Source organism: Pholcus phalangioides, unplaced genomic scaffold (assembly GCF_987345545.1).
Source record: "Pholcus phalangioides strain wild (caught in Gottingen) unplaced genomic scaffold, Ppha-v1.0 ptg000004l_1, whole genome shotgun sequence".
NCBI lineage: Eukaryota > Metazoa > Arthropoda > Arachnida > Araneae > Pholcidae > Pholcus > Pholcus phalangioides.
This window is the reverse complement of record NW_028301597.1, coordinates 3,011,259-3,027,521: the sequence shown is the minus strand read 5'-3', so window position 1 is coordinate 3,027,521 and position 16,263 is coordinate 3,011,259. Positions and strand designations below refer to the sequence as shown.

Genomic DNA, 16,263 nt, shown 5'->3' with positions numbered 1-16,263 from the left:
GCTGGACACCCTTCGTCCTGTTGCCAAGAGCAACCGTCTTTGCAGCTGCGTAGCATTCTCTGTTCGGTTTCGACGGGCTGTTAACCGTACATACCGGTCATCAGTTGCTGTAGTGGCGCGTGGCCGACCTTGCCCTGGTCGACGTCTAACATTTCCTGTTTCTTGGAATCGATTCCACGGCCTTGCAACAACACTTCTGGCGACTCCAACAGCGTCCGCGACACTACGTTGTGTTTGCCCGGATTCCAGTCTGCCTATAACACGCCATGCCATGGATTCCGTTAAATCACGTTGTTGAGACATCCTCAAGTCACCTTGTCTAAAAAAAAAAATACTGCGCAATCGAATTTCACAGTTACGGCAGTAAAACAGACGTTTCTGCAACATCCCGATTTCTGCCCTTATCTCCTTTTTCTGGTTTTTGACGTCGTGAACTTTGATTTGCATATGAAGTTTTCTTTTTCCGTTTCCTGCTAGGCTTTAAATTATGGATGATTCATTTTATGTTACTTATCGGTATACATCTTTGCGTAATTTTGTTAAAACCATGTGTGAGGTATGAGGGAGACAAACCACCCCCTCCCCCCGACCGGGAGGTGAAAGAGATGATGATGCAAGGAACTGAACGGTGATGGGAGAGAAAAGAAAAAGAGAGAGAAAGGGGACGAAAGAAAAGGGACGGTTGGTGTCGGGATCTGCCTGGGGCGGACGCAGGAAAAGAGAGGCTACTGGAAGTAGCGAGAAAAAGAAAAAGGCGATGGTCAATGAAACTGTGTGGTAGTTTTTTTTTTTATAGATATGAGTGTTGTTTTGTTATGTGGTCTGAGTTATTAAAATCTCAAAGAAAAGTCCAGAGTGTTTGTGTGATAAAATCGAGTATTTTCTCGTATTGAAAAAAAGGTTTCGCAGACGAACAATAGCGAAACTTTACAGTCCTTTGCAGCGCCAGGGCCCAGCGCATTAGCTTTGGGCTCTTGGGGGTGGTATCTTGCAGATACGTCAGGGGATTGTGATCCGTTATGATTTCAATCTTGGTCCCCATTGTCCATTTCTCGAATTTCTTAAGGACGAAGAGAATGGCCCATGCCTCCTTTTCTATGGTAGCCCACTTCCTCTGTGTGTCAGTAAGTTTGTGGCTCACAAAAGCTATGGGCCTGCATAGGTCCTCAGAATCCCTCTGGGTAAGACATCCCCCAACTGCAAGGTCCGATGCGTCTGCGTGCACTTGGAAACTTTTGTCATAATCTGGCGTAGCAAGATGCGTCACGTGACATAGGGCTTCCTTTAGTTTCTGAAACGATTCTTCTTCCATCTCCCCCCAATCGACTTTGTTTGGGGCTCCCTTTTTTGTGAGGTGGGTCAGCGGTGCTGACAACGCCGCGTAATCCGGGATGTATGAGCGGTAAAAGCCCATCAACCCCAACACTGAGCGGACTTGTTTCTTATCAGTGGGCGTCTTTAAATTTCTTATGGCTAGTACCTTCTCTTCATCAGGCCCGTGTCTACCCCTGCCGATCCGGTGCCCCAGATACTTAATCTCTCTCTCTGCAAAGCTACATTTTTCCATTTTGACAGAAAACCCGAGATTTTCCAACTCCCCCAGCACCCGTGATAGATGTCCCATATGCTGCTCCCAGGTTTTGGAGAATATAATTATGTCATCAATGTACGCCTGCGCGTATTCCCCGTGTTTTCTGAGGATATGGTTCATCTGTTTTTGGAAGGTGCCGCTTGCTCCTACCAGTCCAAACGGCATCGTTCTCCACTGGTAGACCCCATTGTGGGTAGCAAAGGCAGTGAGATGCCGACAGTTATCGTCCATCCTTATTTGCCAGAAACCTTTCCGTAAATCTAAACAAGTAAGCCAATTCGCACCCCCTGCCAAATACATTAATTCTTGCATATCTTTCATGGGGAAGGTGGGGCTCCTTGTTACCGAATTTAGTGCCCGGTAGTCCACACACATTCGAATTGACGAATCCTTCTTCGCGACACACACGACCGGGTAAGCGATTTCCGCCTCCGACACTTCAATAAGGCCCGCAGCCAGTAATTCCTGGACCTGTTTGTCGACCTCTGCCCGATACGCCACCGGTATCCTGTAGCAATGGGGTTTCCGCCTCGTCGCGCCGGGTATGAGTTCAATCTTGTGTTTTCCCACCTTCGCTGGCCGAATGGGTCTTGTGAATAGAGCCTTGTGTTTCATAATAATTTCCTTCAGTTCCGCTTCTTGTTTTTGACTGAGGGTTTGTGCGCCCAGCGCTTCTATCCCCCTCCTGAACTCGGCAATCCTCGATTGTTCTATGGGGCATGTCTCCACTACCCCAAAATTTTCATCCCCTTCAAAAATTACGTTGACAGAGTTCACGCTGGAGGCGAATCCCCTAAGTTTGTTTTGATGCACATGTTTCACAGTGCCATCTTCCATCTCGACCAGAAAGGAGTGCTGGCTTTTTTGGCTTTTGATGACACCTGGCCCTTGCCATCTAGCGTATACCTTATTTTGGGAATCCGGTATCAGTACAATGACCTGGTCACCCTGTTTATAACTCCTCACTGTCGACCTTAGGTTGTAATAATTTGCCATCCTATCCTGTTGTACCCGAGACGTAAGTTGTGCCTGTTCTGCCGCTCTTTCTAATCGAGATTTCATATCTAATAGATAGGCCGACACCGGCCTAGTATTCAACTGCAACCCATCATGCTTTCCCGTCCATGTATTCTTTAGGATCGCCAATGGGCCCTGCGGGGGTCTACCGTATAACAATTGAAATGGGGCGACTCCAGTGGTGCAATTCGGAATTTCCCGATACGCCCAGAGCGCATATGGAAGTTGTATATGCCATTTCCGGCCCTCCTCGTGTATGATGTGGTTCAACATTTTTTTTAACGTTTGGTTGAATCTCTCCACCAACCCGTTTGATTGTGGATATCCCGGTGTTGAGAACTGTGGACAAGACCCTATTCTTCTCTCGAACTCTTTGGTTAAATCTGCATTGAAATTTGTGCCATTGTCTGAGGCTATGACATTCGGTATGCCTGTCCTAGCGAAAATGCTTAACAATGCCTCACAAGTGCTCTTCGCCGAAATATTCGTGAGTGGCAACGCTTCTGCCCACCTCGTGTGTTGATCCACGAGGCATAAAATGTATTTATGGCCCTTCGAACTACTGGGGGTGATTGGACCAATTACGTCGATATTGACTACCTGGAAGGGCAATTCTGGTCTTGTCACTGGGGTAATTGGGGTCCTTTCCCTCGTTAACACCCGTCTAGTTAGTTGACACTCCTTACATGTCTCACAATACTTCTGGACATCCTTCTTTAGGGTGTCCCAGAAAAACGAGTACCTTATTCTTTCCACTGTTTTCTTTATCCCCATGTGCCCCCCAAATACTGAGGAGTGAGCTATTTGCATTATCTGTTCTCTCCTGCTTCGGGGCAGAACGAGCTGTGCTACTCCTTCCCCGAGGATTTTGTCCCGGTGCCATAAAAGTTCACCAGCCATGAAATAGTTGGCCTTCCCCTCCTTCGCCTTCTCCCAAGCTTCCAGCAAGTCCATACACAGATTTTGCTCTCGAAGGAAGTCGTCCCTTATCGACACCACCGCCACTTCCCCTCTTTCTTTCGCCCTGCTCTCCTCTATAGTTTCTGATGATGGTCCCTCCGATTGACTTGGGTTGCAGCTGCTATGTAGTGACCCTTCTTCTTCAGTCCTCCCCTCCTGTCCCGTCACCTCGCTCAGGGCACTGATCCCCCGTAAACTGATTTTGCCGTATTCGTTCTGGTTGTCTTCGTTTCCACTCAACAGGTCCCTTACATCTGGCGGTAACAAGACCTCCTCTACTAGATTTTCCGCTACCGCACACAGGACCTCCTGATGCGTCACGTTGGGTTGGTCCCCGATCGCCATTCCTAATGGGATGCTTAAAAGTGGGCATTTCACAGGGGGGCCGAAAATTCCTCTCAAGAAGATGGTTGATTTTCCATGTGTTGGAATTCTCGGAACTACATCCTGTCTCACCACGGTAATCTCGGTGCCCGAATCCACGAGAGCCTTAACCAACTTCCCATTCACGCTAACCGAAATCCTTTCCAACTTGCAGAGATGTTCCCGGATGGAACTCCCCTCAGTTTTCTGCCCGAACGATCGAACCCTTGCCACAATGGGTCTTTCTTGTTCTTCTATTTCTGTTTCTGATGTTTGCGCTCGATTTATATTAGCCCTTCTTCGACTATCTCCAGCTTCAGCTACGTTGCGCTCCGCAAACACAGGGCAGTTGCGTCGAAAGTGAAACCTCGAGTTACATTCGAAACATGTAGGCTGCCTCCGATTCTCCCTTAATTGCATCCATTTTCTATTACCCTCATATGATTTGTTCTCACTGCCGTGCGGCTGCCCTAGTCCCCGTTCGTTTGATATATCCCGATGTTCATCCCTCCAGTTTAACCCCCCGTAGTGTCTTCCTTTAGATGCAGCAAATGTGTCGCATTCTCTCCCGAGGTCTCGAGGTTTTAGCCAACCTTCCCCTTGTCGAATAGCAATGTGGGATGCTGTCTCTGGATCCAACGTTTGGAACATTTTATCGGCCACCACTAATGCATTGATGCTTTCGACATCCTGAGCCCCTCTCAAACTAATGTAATGTTCCCATTGTGACGCGAGTCTTGTCGCGAACTGAACGAACGTCTCTTCCTTGTTTCGCCTAGTCTTCCTGAAATTTTCCAGGCAGGTCTGGGGAGAGGGTTGATATTCCCTTAGTACGATAGTTTTTAGTTCATCGTAATCATCGTATTGATCACAGTTCATACACGTAAGTATATTCGCTGCCCTTTCTCCTAGCATGCAAATCAAAATCTTTGCTTTTGCTTCCTCCGGCACCTTCTCACTAAGAAACGCTTTTTCTAGGCTGGTAAAATAATAACTCCAGCCTTCAGGCTCTGAGGGGACCTTTACTGTCAGCATTTTCACTACCCTCAAAACCTCATCTAGGGCTCTAGTTCCCCTATTTCCCGTCTCGTTTTGATTGCTTCGATTAGCTGAGTCGATGCGCAACTTCTCCATTGCTAACCGCTCCTCGCTTTCTAGCCTAAACTGCCGTTCCCTCTGTTCAACCCCCCTTTGGATTTCCTCCCTCTCTATTCTTTCATTTCTTATTGTGTCCAAAAGCACTCTAGCCGTTTTTTCTTCATATGCTTTGCTGTTCAAAATAATGCTATTCAACTCTAATGCCTTTGAGTCTGGTGTTACCTCTTCTCCTAGCTCTATGGCCAGTGCCCTAAGCTCTTCTTTTCGATACTTCAAAAGGTAGGACATTTTGCTATTGTATATATATATATATATGTCTAAAAAAATTCATGCACACAAAAGAAAGGAATGGTAACAAAATCTCGATGGCAAAACAATGATAAACAAACGATTGAAATTATTCAAGAACACCGTACATATCAAATTATAACCAAGCTCAATTATTGCGATCAAGCTTCACACTCACCAACCGCAAAAAAAAAAAAACATCGCATCTCATTTCATAAGTGCTCGTTCTTGTGAACCTGCTTTTCCCTTCATTTTCACTTTTCAAAAGCGGATAAAAAAAATCTCGCAGAAATTTTTGTATATATTACATATTAAAACTATTATATCGTCTAAGAAGGCTTTCAGTCTGAATTCCAATATCTAACTTAAGGAGAGAGAAAAGAACAGAAGCATAGACTTACTCGACCGGTGTTCCTCCACAGAAGTTATGCTCCCTCGTTGCATCCAGGAACTCACTGCCGCACCGACTTATTCGACCAGCGTTCGCACCACTGGATACTGCGAAGTCCACAAGGTTCAATGCCGAACCACGATCACACCACTCGATACCCTGAAGTTCACGAAGTCTGATGCCAAACAATCTCTTCGGAGGTGTCACCGCTGCCACCACTGTAAAGTTTCGCTATTGTTCGTCTGCGAAACCTTTTTTTCAATACGAGAAAATACTCGATTTTATCACACAAACACTCTGGACTTTTCTTTGAGATTTTAATAACTCAGACCACATAACAAAACAACACTCATATCTATAAAAAAAAAAACTACCACACAGTTTCATTGACCATCGCCTTTTTCTTTTTCTCGCTACTTCCAGTAGCCTCTCTTTTCCTGCGTCCGCCCCAGGCAGATCCCGACACCAACCGTCCCTTTTCTTTCGTCCCCTTTCTCTCTCTTTTTCTTTTCTCTCCCATCACCGTTCAGTTCCTTGCATCATCATCTCTTTCACCTCCCGGTCGGGGGGAGGGGGTGGTTTGTCTCCCTCATACCTCACACCATGTGCTCCCCTAATTGTTTTGAGCAGTGTATATATATCGTTATATTGACAGTATTTCTACCAATAACACAACGTTTCTCGCTCAAAACATCAATTAAAATTTTAAAACTACAACATAATGATTTATAGGTAATGCTACATGCAGCTCACAAATACAGCATCGATCAACATGATCGATATGTAAACAACATAGTCATAGGTGATGCATTTCAAGAGTACGGGAAGACACTTTCTTACTTAACCGCACATGTACTTCGTACACATTCCTCTGCGGAATTTCTAACAAAGCGATACCTGCAGGAACGTGTTGTGTGTGTTGGCATGCGAGCCCCTAACGTATTTGTGTTGTCAGAGTTGTGCTCGTTTCGTGTTCTTGCTGTTGCTGCGATTTCTCTTCCATATTTTGAAATGGAGATGGTAAACGCATGAATTTTTCTGTTATGCAAGTATTGTGTTGTTGAAAGTCTGCCCTCGATCTGAGGAGAGAATTTTTCACCGGGAAATTAGCATGGGAGTTATTAATGGGAAAAGCCGGCTAGTTAGTACGAGAATACTAACCCACATGGAGATTTTGAAATTATTTTTAATGATTGTTTAGAGAGAGAATTGATCGAATATTCATCTACGAGAAAGATTAAAATGGGATTTTTACTTTGCTATGTATCGAATGCGAATTAAATTTAGGCACGGACTTTTTCTTTAATTTATGAGCCACAGTGACAAACTCTCGGTACGTTTATGCTAAATTTATAACATGAAAGTAGAATGTCAACTTGTAACTCGATTCATTTCTTTCGCAGTTAATCACCGTGTTAATGGAGCATAGTGCCGGAGCATCGATGATCCTGATCGGAGCAGCAGTTTTCCATTTTCTAGTGACGGGAATATGGTTTTTTCTGCCGGATGCAACGAAAAAGATGAAATATTTAAGGATTGCCATTAGCATCGGATTTATTTGCCTTTTCCTCCTGAGTATCCTTTGACCGACAAGAGCATTCTTTTATTATTATTTTGTTATATCGTTTTCTACTATTCTTTTATATAACTGAGTACAGTAAATTAATACATAATGCATTAATTTACTGACACAAAATAAGAATGGGCCTTATAAGATTTAAGCTGACCCCACCCCCTCCCACTTAGGTTGACCAAAACCCCATCGCGGATCAGGGTTCTTCGCAAAAAAAACTGACCTGTTTATAAGCCGACCCTCCCTCTTCTCCCAACCCTACAAATTGCGGAACGAATTTTTAAACTCGGATCGTACACGAGTATATACGGCGATTTTATAAATACACGAAGGTCACAATAGACAAATTGCCCAACGAGGTGGCTGAAAAAGATGCCCATAAAAATATGGATCAAATACATTACATAAAACCACCTTGTGCCTTTTTCTATCTGCAGAAGGAATGTTCCGCTTTAAAAAATTTTTCTCGCTGAAAATGTAGTGATTGTTGAGTAGGTAATTCTAACTGTACTCACAGTACGCAACTCAGAACTATACACTACTCAGCTCAAAATATATTCTACATAAGAACACGCTCATATCATTGAATCAAAATATTTATGCCCATGCATTTTTTCTCCACATTACATGCGATAATCACATACTGCTCTATATCGTTACTTGTTTATTGAGACAAAAAAAAAATATAGAGAAAATAATTTTAATTTTAAACTCTGCTGAAGAGAGACACACGATGTATTTGAAAACGAATTTTTAAAAGAATTGATGTTTATGTAATTGAAGACAGACTAAAAAGAAGAATGACATGTGCAAACTGAATTTGTCTTTTCGTGGATTCATATGGGAGTCAGATGAAAAAATTTAAGCACGAAGCATTTTGTAATTTTTGACAAACTTATTTTCTTCTCAACTGTTATATTTATCCATCGAATATGTCGCGTAAAGTTTTTGTCTTGCATATAATCCTTAATTTTTAACTAAAGCTGTGAAACCCATGCCGGATTACATTCGTGAAGAACTGGGACCCCGAGGATTCGACATTGAATACTTTAAGAACATTACATATCGATTACCATTAGAAGTGAGTATGGACAGTCATTAACATTATCATTAAAATTGTCACTAATATTATCATTAAAATCAATATAACATACTTATATTATTACACTGAACAACAATGAAATTGCGACCGAGTACTCATGTTGAATACTGTGTATACACAAAATAATTTCGAATGTTTTTGACGTGCTGAAAACGAATATCACCATGAAAAACGTTTTATTGGCTCTTGTTCTTGAAATATTACCATATTAAATGTTGAAAAAGTGCTTTATGAGCGTTATCTATGTATATAAAATCGAGTTTCCGTGTGTGTGTGCCTGTGTTGTGTGCATGTTCTCTATACAAATCTACAATTTTAGATCGATCGTCGCCAAATTTTACATATATACCAAACAGGGCCCAGATTGAACGATAGGCTACTTTAGAATTTCGTCAGAGCAAGGAACGGGCAAAAGAACCTTCGGGCAATAATGGTTTCTATGCCTCAACAATCACTTTCGGAATGTTTACTTTAGTTACCGTGGTTCCGAAGCAATGCGTTTCAGAAATGCATGATTTTACTTTGTCACTTATTCAATCGTGTATAAACTATATGTATAATATTTTATGCCTTTTTGTAATGGTTTGTCACTTTTCCAATCCTCCCAGTAATTGAAGCGAACCGGCAGCGCCGGATGTTATAGCTAGTTATAGTGAAAAGGTAAAAAAGTGGCAAGGACCATTTATATTGCAAGGGGTTGCTTTGCTATTGAAATAAAAAAATATTTTTATACGGATGATCTGTGATCAAAAACCCAATGAAAAAGTAGTTGCCCTGTCTCTCCTGAGGACAGCAAAAAACAATTCCACGTTTCTATGTGCAATATTTGCTGAAATATTTGAATTCAAAATTCTGAGACGAGTTAGGAAAGAAAAGCATAACAAGCTGATTATGTGTTCTTTCCTTTTTTTTCTATCTGATTTTTTTTTAAATTCAAATATCTCACCCAATATTTCATTTAGAAACGTGGATTTTTTTTGTTGGCCTCAAGAGAGACTAGGCAACTACTTTTCTATTGGATTTTTGAGGACATGGTGTCCATATGAAAAGTTTTTTTTTCTTTTTTTCTTCATTTCAGTAACTATGTAACTTCTTGCAACATGAATGACGTACCTGAGGTTTGCATGTTATTTAAATACTCGTTTTAATTTCCTCCAGTAAAATGATTCAAGGAGAATCACGGAATAACTCGGTATGTATCAAATATGCAATTTCAGTGAAAACCGTAGCTAATCAAGCTTTATCATGGTCAAATTCGTGTTCGGTGCACACCGAATTACATAAGAAACAACTATTTTCGTTTTGAACGCAGAAACTTTGTAAAAATTTGTTATTCAGTGTTATCAGAGAAAAATAATATCGGTACTATATAGGTGAGAAGACCAAAAGATATATAAATTTCAGAAAAAATATTTCTATTACTACGAGCACTACTGACAGGGCCAGATTAACCATTAAGCAGAATGCTTAGGGCATTAGGAGAATAGGGGGCACCCACAAAAGTGATCCAATCATTGTTTATAAAAATGTATAATCTCCCTTGAAATGTACAATATCCTACATTGTTTTTAAATATTAAATGTTTTTTCCAGCGTTAACCATCTAGTACAAAATCCAAAAATTTTAGGAACACTTGATTGCGCAATTGAAGGTTTTTAATCGAAAGGAGGGGGGTGGAAGGGGGATCTGTTCCCCAGGCACTGGACTAGGAAGGGCGTCGAGTTTACTCCCTTTCTGTTAAAAATTACGAGGAGAGAATGCCAAAATAGATATAGACCCCCGCTCTAAGTGATGTCAAGTAAACTTTTGTTTCTAGTTACGGCCCTGAGGGTGACACATAAGCAGAGAAACTGAGGTAATTGCGAACAAGAATTCGCGTTCATGCTCAGTTTTTGGATTGAGATTTCGCTCTATGCTCTATTTTCATAAAGTAAGCCCAGAGCCGTCTTAACATCATCATAGCCACCCCCCCCCCCCCCGGGTAGAACAAATTTTTCTGAGCCTCCTCCCTCACTCAGCAATAAATACCTGGCTCTCCCCAATTTGCATACTCACTCTCCCTAAAATTTTAATCGTATCAAATTTCTACGGGGCCTTCAAGACACTTGAGGCTCTCGAGCAGTGGCATCGTAAGCTTTGGGCAAAGGAATTTCTACTTCGTCTAAACCCCCACCTCCTGCCCCAGCTAAAAATGCCTGCTTGCCGAATACCCTACTTACACACAAAAATCGTGAACAGATCTAATTGTCATAAGGTGCCATGCGTTATGATTAAAAGAGTAAAAGGGACGGGGGGGGGGAGGGAAGTACCAAAATATATTACTTGAGTGCTTAGTGCCTTCGTTTGAGTTAATCCGGCCCTAACTACTGAAACGCCGAGCCCTGTGTTTTGATGTAAAGCCGCGTTTCTCAACCTGTCGTCAACTTACAGTATATGGGTCTGATTCTTTATTCGAAACTGTATGATTATTATTCATATATGTTGCGTAAAATTAAATAATTTCCTTTAATTATAACTGAATTTTCAAACCGGCTTGTGGGCCGACCACCTGTCGCACGTTCACGGACTACATCTGTCCGCGGATCAGCGGTTCGTGAGAGACACTGACGTCAAGAAATTTTTTTGTATGGAAACATATTTTTGAAATAAGCGATGACTTATGATATGTTTATTCTTTCTGCTTGTTACAGTTCAGTACCAATTACATAATCTGTGCGTTTAGCGAGTGGGCAGTGAGTGCATTTGCGATAATAAACTTTCTGATGCTTTACGGCGACTTGAAGAGGATTTCATTCCACGTCGTTATTCGCCACAAGTCATGTTTCATGGACACCATAGAGCCAGCTCCAAGTATCATCCTGAAACGCTGATTTTACCAAAATATTAATAAATATATTTTTTATATTTTCTTTCGCTTTGAAATTACTTCTTGAACAAAACCCATGATCGACACATGGATATTTTTCAATAACAATACATCCGCTACTTGCCCGGTGTTCGGAAAAGTTGCTAATTTCTATTTAGTAATACCTGAAGGCTACCTGGTTCATTTGTCTCTCTGTGTGTCCGTGCATGCTGGACTCTCGTTCAGGTTCTAACCCCGTCAGCGGCACAGTGGTGGTCGGCTGAAGTTAGTTTTTTGCAGTTTCCCAACTTGGAGGTGCGAATGCGAGCCAGTTTCCCATTCGAAAAAGTATCTACGCAGACAGCAAGCAAACATACAACAGAACACTAACAAAGCATGAAATGCCATCTTCACTCCAAAATATAGAAGCCAAATGGCAGCATCAGCTAAAACACGAAAGAAGCACATTCCCCGATAACATGAATACGTCAGATACTACACACACACACACAACACGCATTACAGAACACGCATTCTGGCATGCATTGATTTGTTAGAAATTCCGCAGAGGAACGTGTACGAGAACCGTAGTACATTCTTCGGCGGAATTTCTTACGAATCAGTACATGCCGGAATGTGCGTTATGAATGTATACATGGCCTTCAACATATTAATGTTGCTAGAGATTTCACTTGCTTCGTGTTATTGATGGTGCTGCCATCTGTCATCCATATTTGGGAGTGAAGATAATAAATTCTTAAATTTTTCACGTTATATAAGAATGTTGCTGTACAGTGTGCGGAGAGATTTTTTTAAATGGGAGACTGTGGCTCTCATTCGTGCCTTCGGAAAACTCCTGCACAACTTCGAAGATGAATATATGAAAATATATTTTAAAGACATAAATATATACTATTTGCTGTATTTTTATTAGGAAGCCACTGAATTTCGAACAGTACTAAATATTTCCGAATTAGTTATGAATTTCGCCAATCTATGGCGCTACAGACACCCGATGAAATACAGTCGATTTCCGTTTTAACGAAAACTGTTCAAATACCCCCAGATAAGTTTACATTGGAACAATGCAAAAATCTGGAATACCGAAATCTCGTCATTACGAAATGATTTCTCCGGTCTCTTGGAATTCGAACAACGGGATTCGACTGTACTACCATATTTTCCTGGGTACAATCCACGGATTACACGTTGAAAAACATCGGAATTTCTTATATTTTGGATTATATACCTATCGCATTTTAACTGCAGCTTTTTTTTTTCTTTTCCCTGAGAAGTTGGCAGAGAAATTAATATTTTTTTTTAAATTAATGAGAAAAATAATATTTTATATTCGAGTACAAAAATCGATTCTTTCTTCGTTGCAACGTGACCTTTTTTTATTCCTCCGTTCTTTCATTAATACAACGCCACAACAGGCAAAATGCCCAGCGAGGTGACTGAGAAAAAGATGCCCATTACAAATATGGATGTCATACATTTCAAAAATAAAGCAACCCAATTAAAAATGTAATTAAAAACATTATAAACAATATATACACATGATAAAATATTATACAATACCCATAAAGAATACTTATGGTTGTCTTATTCTAAGAATGGATAGCTTCTCGATTTACCCCAACATGTTTATCATACTTCTTCTTAAACGTGTCAGTTGTGTTACAATTTACTACCTCCGGGGGTAAGCTATTCCATTTATTAACAACCCTATTAGAGAAAAATTCCCTGCGACACCATAACCTTGCATTGTCCCTTACCAATCGATACTGGTGTCCCCTTGTAAAAGCAGTCGATTGGCGGTGTACTAAAAGTTCATGGTCCATTCTATCCATCTCATTGAAAATTTTGAACACTTCGATCATATCTCCTCGACATCTGCGTTCATCCAATGTAAACATATTCAAAAAATGAAGTCTCTCTTCATAACTCAAGCCCCGTGTGCCAATAAGGACACGCGTAGCTCTTCTCTGCACCCCTTCAACCAAGTCTATGTCCCTCTGTAGGTATGGTCTCCAAAACCTTACAGCATACTCCAGTCCAGGACGAACTAAGCCTCGAAAAAGCGGAAGAATGACTTTAGGAGAACGCGAAGAGACCTTTTTGAAAATGAGACCAAGCATTCTATTCGCTTTTTTGACCACCGTTGAACAATGTTCAGAAATATTAATTGCTTTATAAATACATGACAAACGGGGGACGAAGATCTCAGTCCAAGCTCGTCTGACTGGAAAAAATATAAAACTCGTTCTTCAGTTGCAGAAAGTTTCCGAGTGTGGAATCCTTTGTTAAATTTGTGCAACGAAAAGAAAAAAATTATGCTCGATCTTTTTCCTTTTCCCCTTTTCATTGTATAATTCAAGGTGGTGAAAAAAAATAGGGAAAGAAAACGAGATAAGTGTACATATAATCGTATCTTTGATAGGGTTGCAATGTCGAGCCAGTGTTGCGCCTAGAAGGAAGGATAAAGTACTCTTAAGCCAGGTTTTTCTAGGAGCAGGTTTCTACACCGCGCGCAGCGTGAAAACGCCGATTGGTGGGAAAAACCTGACTTTCAGGTTTTAACCATTGAGCGTTTTCACGCTGCACTCGGCGCAAAATTTCTACTCCTAGGAAAACCCGGCTCTACAGTTACAATTGAAATTCGCCAGCGTAAGATGTGTTAAGATGGAGTCCTGCAGTTAAAAGTCGATCTGGATCGTAAGAGCAGGGCCGGACATAAGCAGGGGCGAAGGATGCAGTAGCATCGGACCGCTAAATTTTAGGGGCCAAAAAACGGGATAAAAATGCTTTAATTACACTTTCACCTCAACTTCATAACAAAGTAATAGCTCAAAAATTTCTGTTCAAGACAAGGAACCCCTAATATTCAGGCATTGAACCCTCACACCTAGGGTTCTGACAGTCCCCCCCCCCTCCTATGCAAAGAGGATGGACGGGGGGGGGAGGTGTGCAAGCGGATGTGGTTTCCTGGATTATGTAATAAATGGGATGCTTAATTCTTCATTTCATCAATTATTCGAAATGACACGGGGGAAGCAAAATGCATGTTTGCTCCGGCGGAAATAGTATCTACCTATAGTTGTGGCCCTGGGTAGATAATCGATTCTCTAGCCCCGAAAATCTTTCCACTATGGATCCCTGCGTACAGATATTGTAGAGCAGTGATGTTGGGAGCACACTTGCAATTTTCACGCTAGGCAGCATTATCGTCCAAATTTATAACCGAATGGATTTCGCATTACCATGAAATAGTAGCTCGATAGCCATTCTCGGGTGCCAATGTAAACCCCTGGTATGCCCACGAACATCGAAGGGATGGGAAAAGTTTTAGAGGGCTATTTTGGCACTGACCGCAAAATTCTTTAGCCCGTTCTTGCGTAAGAGCAATGGATAAATAACCATTTTTAAATCCAGATCGGGTCAGCTGCAGACTGGTGCATCAAAGAGTCCTGAAAGTGGTAAATACGAGAACCATGATTAGTCACACTTGAAGGAGTTTTATCCTTGAAATGATGATATAAGGATCTTCACTGAGTAGCTTAACTGATTGCCTCTCCATCATATCTATGCTGAATCGAAAACATTAGTGAACTGAGCAAATAACTTTAATCTTTTGCAGTCCTCGTCAGAAAACAACGGTACGTCATAGTTACAATGGTCCGTACGATATATAATAGGAAGTCTAAAACTTACAAAAACCGCAAAGGTATAAACATCGAGGCCTTTCTCATTGCGGGGAAGGCGTTATAAAGTATGAAGTCTACCAACGAAATGCCGAAAAAATCTCTGGACAGCAAAGGGTTAATTAATAGGATATAATAGAAAACTAAAGTATAAAATTTTTTCTGTCGCATTTTTTGTAGCTTTATTACTTATCAACGCTATATCATTATCTTAAATTGTAATTTTTTTTTTCAGCGAATAACTGACACGAGATTGTTAGAGAATTCGAACAGTGGATCTGATACAGTAGGAAAGCAATTTAGAGATTTCGTTTCAACATAATATGCGATCATAATCTTAAATTTTGACATGAATTGTAAATTTGAATCTTTACTTTTGAATATCGTCTTGTGATGATATTCACACACACGTCTATGGCAGTACTTGAAGCATGAAAGGTTAGGAACCATTTGCTCTAAGCAGTGAAGACTTATAATTTAGCTATTCCCCACCGCATCTATATGTTAAGTCATTAAAGTTATCGCTCGTGAATTGTCGTGCCAAAATTCCATACCACATTAAGATCGGTCAATCGGAGCATGAGATTTGAAGGTCCGAAGTGAAATGCTTTAGTCACGATGAGTAATTTTATTTTTTTTATTTGGGCCCTTCAGAAACAACTCCTCGTGTTCCACAGAGTATGCCACGAGGCCACGATGAGTTTTATTTTAAAAAATAACGTTGTCAAAATCTTCACTCATAGATGGCACTGTGCAATCTGTGTTTCGCCAAAATCGAACACTTGGAAACAACTCGCAAGCAATCCAGACTGTCGCTATTCATTATAGTACAACAAAGAGAGATTTTCTGGATATTAATTTTGAGAGGTGACCTTTCGAGAGAAAAGTTTGTTATCTCCTCCAAGAGTCAAATCCTGGTCCTCCCGCAATCCAGTCAAGCACACAAATCCGATGTACCAAAGAAACAAGACTACTTCCTTCTTTATCACAGCACGCACAGTGGTATGATGCGATGAGTAGACATAATAGTTTCCCTTAACTCAGCGAGAGGCCTCCACGTGGTAACACTGGAGAGATGTTATTTTTCAGCAACTTAGCATTGCAGGATATCCAAGAAACAGAGGCTACTGTCTCTACGTTGTTATCTTACTTATCTTGTTATCTTAGAGGCTACTGTCTTACGTTGTAGTGTCACACCACTACGCGTGTTATAATATTGAAGGAAATAGCTTTGTCTCTGTGGTATATTGGTCAGTGCATGTGCCGACATTGTTAGAGAACCAGGATTCGATTCCCGGTGTAGACAACAAATTTTTCTTTCAAAAGTTAAT

The 16,263-nt window shown here is 41.1% G+C and overlaps 1 protein-coding gene across 3 annotated transcripts in view; it reads left to right on the top strand.

Annotated features, from left to right (window-relative positions):
- LOC149086432 (uncharacterized) overlaps positions 1-11,287 on the top strand; it is a 50,307-nt gene extending 39,020 nt beyond the window's left edge. For all 3 annotated transcript variants that reach the window (XM_089255543.1, XM_089255544.1, XM_089255541.1), the window contains exons 5-7: positions 7,112-7,283; positions 8,265-8,362; positions 11,074-11,287. In XM_089255543.1, coding sequence (XP_089111669.1) covers positions 7,112-7,283; positions 8,265-8,362; positions 11,074-11,253 — 450 coding nt within the window. In that variant the 3' untranslated portion in view covers positions 11,254-11,287. The remainder of the gene's footprint in view (positions 1-7,111; positions 7,284-8,264; positions 8,363-11,073) is intronic.
- Positions 11,288-16,263: the final 4,976 nt, after the last annotated feature.